This window comes from Vombatus ursinus, unplaced genomic scaffold (assembly GCF_900497805.2).
Source record: "Vombatus ursinus unplaced genomic scaffold, bare-nosed wombat genome assembly UNPS02014820.1, whole genome shotgun sequence".
NCBI lineage: Eukaryota > Metazoa > Chordata > Mammalia > Diprotodontia > Vombatidae > Vombatus > Vombatus ursinus.
This window is the reverse complement of record NW_020954598.1, coordinates 23,686,357-23,697,381: the sequence shown is the minus strand read 5'-3', so window position 1 is coordinate 23,697,381 and position 11,025 is coordinate 23,686,357. Positions and strand designations below refer to the sequence as shown.

Sequence of the window (11,025 nt, the reverse complement as noted above, 5' to 3'; positions counted from 1 at the left end):
TTCTCAGTCCCTAGTCAGTGATCGGGACACTGAAGATGTCTTGCCCTGGAGATTCCAGGGATGAGGAGGGACTTGAGAATTTGGAATGAGGAGAGGAAGCCCTGGGGCAGAGACTGGGCTGGGTGTGTACATAGACAAAGACAGAAAACATGCATGTAATTCATGTTGGTGTGTCTGTGCTGACGCACATCAGCGTGTGTTGGGGATGCAAATGTGTATGTGTCTCCATGGATGTGCGTTGAATTGGTGGGCATTGTATGTATATCTGAGCATGTGACTATTGTGTATGTTTCTGTATATTGTGTCCACATAGATATGTTCATACATTGTGTATGCGTCAATAGACGCATACTCTCTAGAGTATGTGAGTTTGACATTTAGGAGCTCTATTGGAGAGCTGGTTATACTAATCGTCTCTCCCCACCTCCCTTCCGTCGCTTCTGGATAATATTAGGAGACAGTAGTTGGGAAGGACTGAGTTGAGAACCGCCTTATCGGACTTTAAGGACCTGACGGTACCCTATCTTGAAAGGCTGCTGAATTGAATTGTATCCTGGCAACCTCCAGCCTTCTGCCCTCGGTTCAGTACTTGGACAGCTCCTTAGGCACGCCCTTTCACAGAATCGCATTTTTTCTTAGGTCTCTTGCCTTTGGTGCCTGTTCAGGGTTCAGATGATGTGACCATAGCACACTGGAATCTGGTTCCCTGGTACCGTATTAATTTTCCAAATTTAAAACAAATACTTTAAAATAGAGTAAAGCAATATACGGTGTGTCCCAAAAGTCTTAGTACAGTTTTAAACTTTAAGGTTTTTTGTTTTGTTTTGTTTTAAAAAGATTTAGGCTCTAATATGTTAAAACTGCATTTAGACTTTTGGGACAACTTGTATTTCCGTGACTAATCAATCAACAAGACATTGCTGAACATCAGTTTTGATCCAGGTTCCCAACTATGGAGGATTAAGGTAAATCGAAGGAGGTCTGTGCCTTTCAGGGTAGCAACACAGGACAAAATTAAAGTTGTCAAACCTTGTACGCCAAGTGCCTCATAAGTCACATAGAAAGTCAGGATTGTAAAATTTCATAAAAGAGAGAAATCACTGTGGACTGGAGTGGTCTAGGAAGCCTTTGTTGAGGAGTTTGTGATTTGGGCTGGGCCCTGAAGCACAGATAGAATTTAGAAGGAAGGGGATAGGGCATTCTAGGGAGGAGAAAAACCACAGAGACAGGAATACAAAAGGCCAGTTCTCTGGTGTGAAGGGACTTTGAAGCCTGCTGTTTAAAGGCGCTTATGTAAGTTATCTAAACCACCTCTTTATCTCCAGGCAGATCTGAGCATAACTGAGGTATAATGTTGGGGAGAGAGAAGGTGTTACTATAAGCTCTGTATACCTCCCTGACTCCTTCCCCCTATTCTGTGTCTAAGGAGCTGCACTGGCCACCACTTTGATCCCATGGTCCAGAATCAGAGGCTGTTGGCCTCTCTGTGAATGGTCCATCCTGGGCACTACCCCTGCTTTGGGGGGGTTTATGAGCCATGCTAATAAAGACTTAGATACGTGCACTGGACAAATACAACCAGATCTCAATTTTCCACTAAAGAGGAGAGGATTCAGGATACTGATAATCCATAGCATAGATAATCCCCCAAAGCACTTCTTTTGGCTTCAGAATGCTTTAAACAATTTGAAAGGAAGCAGATGTATCTTCCCCATCCTATCTGATTCTAACTATTATTGCACACGGCCTGTCTTTCCTAGTTTCACTGAGACCGATAACAGGGGAAGGTGATGCAGTAGGATCTATCCTTAAAATTCTCATCACTTTGCCTGTAATCTCTCTTTTGCACTTATTCTACCTTACATAAAAGTTATTTGCATATGTTTCTTTCCATTCTATGAGTTTACAAGTGCCCAGAGTGGAGAATCTGTGTTATTCACATAATCTACGTGCAGGTAATTGAGAACTAACTTCATATTTATTAAACATCACTAAGGAAGTTCTTTTGGTTTCTAGTTTGCTGTCCTTGCCAGCCACAAATGACCCACCAGTAGCCACACACATTCATATAGTTATATATAACTTTCCTTTTTCTGTCAAGGGCACCACCATCATTTCTATTACCAAGCTTCACAATATAGGAGTCATCTGTAACCCTTCACTCTTGCTCACCCCTCAGATCCAATTAGCTACCATGTTTTGTTGATTTTATCTCCACAATATCTCTTGTACCTGTTCATTTCTACACCCTCACAGTTACTATCCAAATTCAGTTCTTCCTCACTTCTCTCTTAACTGCTCTCCCAGCATTAAGTCTCTCTTACCTTGAATCTACCCTCATACAGTTACCAAACTGATATTTGTCAATCACAGGTCTGACCACACCATAACTCTGCTTAAGAAATTTCAGGGGAGCAGCTAGGTGGCACAGTGGATAAAGCACCAGCCCTGGAGTCAGGAGGACCTGAGTTTATATCCGACTTCAGACGCATAAAACTCACTAGCTGTGTGATGCTAGGCAAGTCACTTAACCCCAATTGCCTCAACAAAAAGCAAAAAAAAAAATTTCCGTAATTCTTCATTGCCACTAGGATAAAATACAAACTCTTCTTCTGATTTCACATCCCTTTCCCCCATTACCTTTGTGTTTCAACCAAATTGTTACTGTGCTCCATGCATGACATTCCATCTCCCACCTTTGTACAGGTTGTCCTCTATCATGGAATGTTCTCCCTCCTCATTTCTATTGGAATCCCAAGACCTTTTCAAGGTTCAGGTAAAGTCCTATCTTTTATGAGGTCTTTCTGAATTCCTTAGTTGTTGGTATTTCCCTTCCCCCCAAAATTACTTTCTATATATTTTGCATTTACTTATATATTTATATGCTGTCCCTTTCCTTCAGTTGAACATTAAGTTCCTTGAGATCAGGGACTGTTTTGTTTTTGTCTTTGTATCTGCAGCTTCTTCCACTGTTCCTGGCAAATAAATGTTTATTGAATTGGATGATTAGTCCTTACAACAACCCTGTAAGGCAGGTAGCACAAGTATTATTATCTCATTTTTACAGATGAGTAAAATGAGGCTCTAAAAGGTTTAGTGACTTACTCATGGTCACACAGATAATTAAGTGTCTGAGCAGAAATTTGAATGTAGATCTCCTAACTCCAAGTCCAGCTTTCTGACTACTATGTTGTGGTGCTTCTAATAACAACAGTGTGGTGATTTGTACGTATATGACGAGGATTGGCTATCTTCACATTGAATACGCATAGACTATATTCTTTGGTAAATGTCATTGGTTTTTTGTGCCTAGTTTGATACATTCTCTCCTCTTGTCCACAGAAAAGAGAGAGATAGGAAAAAAGCCAGGATTTTGGGGGACTTAACTGGACCTTCTGTAGAGGCTACCCTTATTTAGTTCCCTAGGCACCAATGGGGGAAGGCTTGAGGATGTTTTTTTAAGGAATATAGATGGATGCCAGTATATGGAGATAATCTGCATACAGTAGGCACTCAGTGAATGTTAACTCTTGACCATGATTATATATCTATGTTCAGTCATGCCTATGTTGGCACGAGTGTGTGCACATGTGCCTGCTTCTCTCTAATTCCCTGGGCATCCAATTGAATGTGCACTTTTGTGTGTGCATGACTGCACACACAAATCCCCAGGACTGTCCTCTCCCCATTTCTGAGAAACCGGCATCCAGATCATAAATGAGGAATAATCTCCAGGGACCTTAGGTTCTTTTCCAGTTTGTGCAGGAGAGGGGAAAAGGCAATGCGTGACTGACATGCCAAAGTACCTAGGGTCATAGGAGCAGCTCCCCTGTCAGGAATTCGGGCTTTCCCTCCTATACCCTGGGTATGGGTCAGGGGTCAGCAAGAACCAGGTGAAAAAAACTGTTTTAGACCCTTCAGAAGGTTAGGGGAGAGAGCAGATGACCCATAGAGGGTCTGACCAGCCAAGGCTTAAGGGAACTAAGATGTCTCATGTTTGGAAGTCCCCTTGCTGAATTGGACAGAGAGGGGAAAGAAGGGCTTAGGGGATCAAGATTGCAAGTCAATGTTGCTATAACTACCACCCAACCAGCCCTGAAGTGAAGGGATACGAAAACAAGGGCCTCTCCAGAATTTAACCACTGAGAAAGCAAGGAATTCTGGTAAGAGTGGTGCAAGAAGAAGGCTGAAGTTTCACCTCAGCTCCATTCTCAGCTTTTATGGGTGGGGACCCATCATTCCAGAGCTGGATTCTTCCCTGTCAAGTAAGAGGATGTGAGAACTCTACTCCCTCACTCTTGTCTGGGCATGGATAGGTAAAAGCCCCAGGTTTGAATCTTGGTTCTGCTACTTACTGTCTGTGTGACCTTAGGCAAATCACTTGCATATCTGAGCCTCAGTTTCCTCATCTCTAAAGGAGCGGTTGGACTAAATTATCTCTCTGGTTCCTTTCACTTCTAAGTTCTAAATAATCCTATGACCCATTCTTCATTGCCTGACTTTAGGAAGGCATCAACCCTGGCTCTCAGCAATCCTCTATAAGTGCTTGTCAAGAAGCCTCTTTAACCCAGAAGAGAATAGCTATCTTTCCACCTCCAAGGCAGTCAGTCCCTAGATTGGGTGTTTAGGCCCTGGCTGCTCCTCTCCTAGGGCAGAAGCCTTAAGATCTCCCAATCCATCTTCCTAACACTGATGATGCTGTATTTAATCATTCCTAACTTCATTCAACAAGTATTTATTGACTATCTCTTACAAACCAGATAATTAATATTGTCCCCTCCATCTCTATTTCCTGACTTGCAGTTAGAATAGATCTTATTTTCCACATTAAAATTGAAAAGTTTATCCTCAGAATTCCAAGATGGGCCTTTCCGCCAGTCTGTTCCTAGGTCTGGGTTCACACATTTCCCTCCCCCTTTTTTTCTCCTCTTAATCATACATTGAACTTGTGTTCCATCTGCTTCCCTCCCCAATAAAATTTCTCAGGAAAAGGCCTTACTATTTAGTCATATATACCTTAATGAATCAATAATCAACAGGTATTTGTTAAGTAAGCACTTACTATATACCAGGCACCATGCTAAGCCCTGGAGATAGGAAGAAAAAGTTAAAACCATTCCTGCCCTCCAGGACAATTCAACAACTCTGTTATAATGTGGACAATTACCAGATACATGGACAACATGTAAATAAATACAAGCTACATGCAAAGTAGACAGGAAGTAACTTGAAGGGAAAGGCATCAACAGAATGGGGGTAGAGAAACTGGAAAAGGCCCCCTGCAGAAGGCAATGTTTTCAGCAGAGTCCTGAAGGAAGTCACGGATTCTAAGAGGGGGAAGGTGAGAAGAGGAGAGACAGCATTCCAGGCATGGGGGACAATCACGTTCAAAAGCACAGAGATGAGAGTTGGAGAATTCTGGGGGAGAATGTTACATCAGCCAGTATGGATAAATTGGAGAGTGTGTGGAGGGCAATTATAATAATGTCAATATGCTTCTTGATTTCGTGGAACCTTAGAATATCAGATATGGAAAAGAAATAAAAGATTACATAGTCAAACCTCTAAATTTTACATAGGGGAAATGGAACCCTAAAGAGAGAAAGGAATGGATCTGCCCAGGTTGTGCAATGAGTTAGGCCTGGACTAGAACCCAGGCTTCCTGACTTCCAGAGGACAAGGCTTCTAGGTATATAAGCAAGGCAAGCAGACACCCAGAATATAGCACAAAGGAGAATGTGCACGTGGTGAGGAGGACTTTTAAATGTGACTTTTAATAAAAGCATGTATTTTTAATGCCTGAAAATTCCTCTCTCCAGGGCACGTATTTATTTTGTGTTAGGTACAGTTGTGTGTTAATCATGCAGGCTCAAAGCTTTCTGATGGTGGCAGGTTGGGGGAAGGGCAATCATGTACAGGAGGTACCATTTTCAAACCTTGTCCAGATTACAGATGCATTGTCCCAGCTCTGTCCAATTCTCTAGAGGCCAGGGTAATTTGCATAATCAGCTCAATCTCTGCTTGTCTCCTAATAAAGAGATTGCATGCCCTTCAAGCAGTGAGAGGAGGGTGGGTATCCTTCTCTTTCCCCAGGGGTCCTCCAAAGCTGAAGGCAGAGTGTCTGGTAGGGTGAGGAGTGGGGTATCCATGCCTAGTCCGAGGAAAGAGTTGCAAGCATGACCCTACATCTGAAATTATGGCCGGGGCACACTACCCACTCACAAAAGAACCTTTGAAATCTCCCGCTGCCTGGCCTGGAGTTTTTGGAGCATAAGATAGAAACACCTCTGCTGCTGCTCTCTGCCACCCCAATCTTTGATATTTACCATTTACTGCTTCACTCAATGTTATTTACATTCATAGGATCATAGATTCAGAACTGGAATAGATCTTAGAAGTCATTGAATCCAGCATTATAGATGAGAGAATGGTGATTAAGTGACTTTCCCAGGGTCACAGATAGTAAGTGAGTGAGGCTGGATTGGAACCGAGGTCTTCCTGATTCCATGCTCTGGTATTTTTACCTTCTATTCCCCCGTATTTGCTCCCACTCTGATATTTGCCCCAATTTCTTGCCTTTTTTATGTGCCTTGTTATTTTTTCCATCTCCTGGTATTTACTCAGTTCTGTGTTACCTCATTTACTCTTATTTACTCCTCATGTCCTAACATTTATCCCTATTCTCTGCTCTTTGCTCCTAGTCTAATATTTTGGGTTTTGGCATTTTTTTCATCCAACTTTTTGACATTTGTGCCTTTTTTCTCATATTTGACCCCTTTCCCCAGTATTTGACATGATTAACTTGCATTTAAACCCTTCCCCCATTCCCTGGTATTTGCTCCCATATTATGCTACTTGCCCTATTTTCTAGTTCCTTCCTCTGGTATTTATTTACCTCCATACCTGATTTTTCATTTCCATCTCTTCTACACCAGAAAAATGTCCCTAAGGTATGCTGCTTGTAGGAGAAGCCACACTCACCCCCCTGTGCCCCATGTCTCCCTCTTATCCCTGCTGGGCATCCCTTAACAAGGAAGGATCCTTTCTGATTTATAGCTTCCTGGTCAATGGAGTCTTCCATGGTGCTGAATGACGGAAGTCCTGCAGGAGAAAAGGGCCAGAGGCTAGGGCCTAGTTCCTTGGCTGGCTGGTTGGATTCTGGATTGGGTGTTATGAGAGTGCATCCATGTCATCTGGATCTGGAGGGGTGAAAGGCTGTCCCCCCCATCAAACCACAATCCTGCATGCCATCGGAAAGGAAGGATCCTCTCCCTCTGTCCCTACCCCCCAGCTATGAGTCATTTGGCATGCTGTGTGGGTTATTACTTTGTGTTTGAAATCTCCATGGCAACCAGCTGGCAATCAAGGGTAATTGTGCTGGTCGCCTGGGCAACCGGGGCAAATCCCAGAGAAGAAGCAGTTCCTTGGGCCCCCAGGGTTCCGGATAGTTGTCCTTTATGGAGGGGAAGAAGACAGATTGACATTTCTTGGGGTGCCACTATCTTTGCGTTCCCAGAATCAGGAGCTGAAGGGGAAACTCAGCCTGCTTAGGCTAGGCTAGGCTAGACACTAGGTCTGTTGGTGGGAGCCTGTATTTTCCTCTCATATCTAGTGGGGATTGAAGGATCTTTGACTCCAGATAGAGAGGATGGAGTGGAATGGGGAAGACTGATTGTGTCACCAGGTAAGATAGGGAAAGGAAGAGAAGATCCCCTATTCAGCAAGGTTGGAGCATTTAGTAGCAAGGACATGGCATTATGTCTCTTGAAGCCTCCCCACCCTACCGCAACTGGAATCCTATGACCCCAACAGATATCAGAGACCCAGAGCCCTCTCTGACTTCCAGAGTAACTTTATACTTTCAGGACTATCACAGGTGGTACTTATAGATGGCCCACGGGCCCTCTTCCTGGTATTCCCCACGGCTCAACCACAGAGTCTGGAAGGAATCAAGGGAGGCGATGATGGAGCCACCTAACCAGGCAGCCATGGCACGGTGAGGCAAGGATAAGACTGTGGCTGTGGGCCCCAGATCCTGCTGGACCCTCTCAGAGAAGCCATTCAGCAGGGTGGTCCCACCTTCCAGAACCACATTAGCCAACAGTTGTTCCTGCAAGTGTGGCTCCAGCTGGCTAATGCTAATCTGGGCCAGCTGCGGTAGACTGGGCTGATCGAGGCCCAAGATGTCCGGTTTAAACAAGACCTCAGGGCAGCAGAACCGTTCAGCCCCAAGGGAGAGAACGTGCTTGTCTGGGAGTACAAAGTCAAGCCGAGACTTGTCCTCTATTTGGCAGAGTTCAGAGACCATGTCAAGGGTCACATAACAGCAGGTCTCCTTCATGTGAGTTAGCACCTCAGCCTTGGGTGGTGGCTGCCCACCAGCCAAAAGCAGCTGGGAGAGGTATTCGGAGAGATCTTTCCCAGCCACATCCAGACGGTAGACGTTCAGTGGTGCCAATTCGCCTGTGATGATGGGAGCCGCATAGGAAGTGCCATGCCCACTACCTATGACCAGTCCTGTGATGCGACCATAGGCATAGAGGGTGAGTAATGCCTGATGGACAGTTTGCATGGCAGGCACCCCAAAGCCTTCAAATAGGAGCTCAACGACCTTCTCACGATTGGTACAGGGAGAGACTGGTGAATCAGCTACCAGTACAGCCAGTTCTTCAGGTGCCACGCATAATTTGCTGTAAAAGATATGGCTCCAGAGGGCTTCAAGGGCATCCCAGTCAGTAACCACACCACGGATCAACATAGAGCAAGCTGCCTCTATGTCCTCTGTGATGTAGTAGGGTGTTGTGTCCCCTTTGGGGTTTCGGTGTATCCCCACCCGAGTAGGTACTATGACGCGTGTATGATCCTCGCCTGCCAGACCACACTTGCTATAACCTGTTCCTGTGTCTATCACCACAGCAGCCAGGCTTTTGTAGAGGTCTGTTGTATGGCAGGAGGTCATGTGGGCAGGGGAACGCTCTTGGAAATCAGCTCCTGAGGCCAGTTCAGAACAGGGTCCTCGGAATGATTCAAAGTGGTTGGTCATTGTATGGTTTTCACTTGAGTCAGTGAGGGAATACTTGGTATAATTAGACCCCTTGTCCACCAGAGCCATGGGCAATGTCTTATAAGTGGCCCCAGGGTAGTAGTAGGTGCCGATGGACAGGTTCTTATCAGAGGATTTTCTGTAGCTGGCACTGCTGGCTCTACCCCATGAGGTCTTGGTGTTAATATTCTGACTTGTCACACCCTGACTCATCCCATCCTTTCCAGAATAGAAATGGGTTTTTGGTGAGAGGGGCATCCTTAGTGCACCTCCATGTGTGGACAGAAGCACAGATGTACCTTTGTTTTGCATTGATGGTTGGGTAGAGCCCATGCTGTAGGTCACCGTAGTTGTACCTAATTCCTTGTGGAAGAGGGGAGCACGTTGGAGGGACTCAGTGTTTTTTCTGGGGACTTCAGTTATATTAGAAACACCCCTTATCATACTGCTCTCATAGGAATAGACAGTGAACCCTTCCTCTCTGGTTGAGCCATAGGAGGTTGATTCCTCGGATTGGCTTTTGAGTGTGGCACCTTTGTTGTGCTCCATAGTCACTGACCTCTTGGAGATGTCTGATGATCAGTAGGTTTGTGGGGCCAAGAAGGAGAGTGTAGGATTCCCCTTGTCTGATGTTGCCCAGGGACAGCAGGTTTCCTTCTGGTAGGTTAGAATACTTTGTCCAACAAAGTAGGGTGGCTCCAGGGGTATGTGACCACTAAGCAGTCCAGTTTTTGTGGGCACAAGAGTAATAGACCTGCCCTTCTCTTCCAGATTTGCATTGCTGTTCCTTGTCACTGACTTTGTGATTTTCCTGTCTGTGACCTTAGATGTCTGGGAGGGACCAGGGAGGGTGGCCCAGGGTTGGACTTTGCTGGGAAGCTCAACCTGCTGGGACTCAATGGTCAGGGTGGTTGGAGATCGGGAGCAGACCACATTGTCCATGACATAAATGGGCGGTGCCCCTGGAGTAAGGCTCTTGAGGTTGTCCTTGCAGTGATTCTCCCTATGAAATTTAGTTCCTTCACACACAACCCCAAATTTGGTCTCACAAGTGCATATGTCTATTATCATGCTCTCCTTGTCTGACTGGCAGGAGCCCAGGGTACGGGGAGCCTGAAATTGAGGGGGCTGCCTAGAGCACAGCTCTCGACCATCCATGCTGCATGTGGCCATGGGGTAATTGGAGACTTTTTTGTCTCTGATGTAGATGGCCTGGTTCTCAAGGTTGGAGTCCTATATGAATTCTTTATTAGTAGATACCATGCAAAGGTCTATGTCTTTGTTGTCCACCCCAGCCTTGGTGGGGATGACGACAAAAATAACTTTTGGGTTCAGATTTTGGGAGTAAGTGAAGCTTGGATTTTTGAGGTTGGATTTCTTGATGGTTTTGGTTCCACTGGAGAAAATGTTGTACTTGGGACCAGAATATATGGTAATCACTCTCTCCCTAAAGTGGTCTGGGGGATCTTTAGGGATGGGCATCCTGTTTTGGACACTGTCATGGGCAATGTCATGGACACCACTGGAGGCACTGTCATAGGCACTACCATGGATACCAGTGACATTGGTGTGGGTACCATGGGCACTTTCATGGACAACATAGGCATTGTCACGTTCACCATCAAAATGGCCTGCTTCTCCAAGTGTTGCCTGTGTCAACTGGATGGAACCGACCTCTAACCTGTTATTCTGACTGCTCCTTAACCAGTAGAAGAAAATTTGGTTTGTTCTAGGACTGGCAATGTTTAGCCTTAGGCTCCCAGTTTGACCTTGAATGAGTGCCCCATGAATGAGTGAGGCAGAATTGAACTGTCTATTGTCTCCAACAACATTGACCTGTCTTTCATGGCCCGAGTTGACTTGTATTCCAACCAGTAAAGACTCTGCCTAGTTCCTTGATTTCTTCTCCCTTCATAGGAAAGCTCTTAGGAGCAACTGCTCGCATATATTGCTGCTGGTTTTGATCCTAGTAGGTTTCACTT

The 11,025-nt window shown here is 45.1% G+C and overlaps 1 protein-coding gene across 1 annotated transcript; it reads right to left on the bottom strand.

The window, feature by feature from the left end:
• Window positions 1-7,870: 7,870 nt before the first annotated feature.
• LOC114024062 (actin-3-like) lies at window positions 7,871-10,216 on the bottom strand. Its single transcript, XM_027836898.1, has 2 exons — window positions 9,929-10,216; window positions 7,871-9,262 (listed from the first exon to the last, which is right to left on the bottom strand). Exons 1-2 carry the CDS (start codon window positions 10,214-10,216, stop codon window positions 7,871-7,873), a joined length of 1,680 nt encoding a protein of 559 aa, XP_027692699.1.
• Between the last annotated feature and the right edge of the window lie 809 nt (window positions 10,217-11,025).

Excerpts from the sequence above, each read along its gene's own strand:
- LOC114024062 (XM_027836898.1), bottom strand. The coding sequence starts at position 10,216 with ATGGCCACATGCAGCATGGATGGTCGAGAGCTGTGCTCTAGGCAGCCC. Across the intron at positions 9,263-9,928 it reads TGACCATTGAGTCCCAGCAG|GATGGGATGAGTCAGGGTGT; the intron begins GTTGAGCTTCCC and ends TATTCTGGAAAG.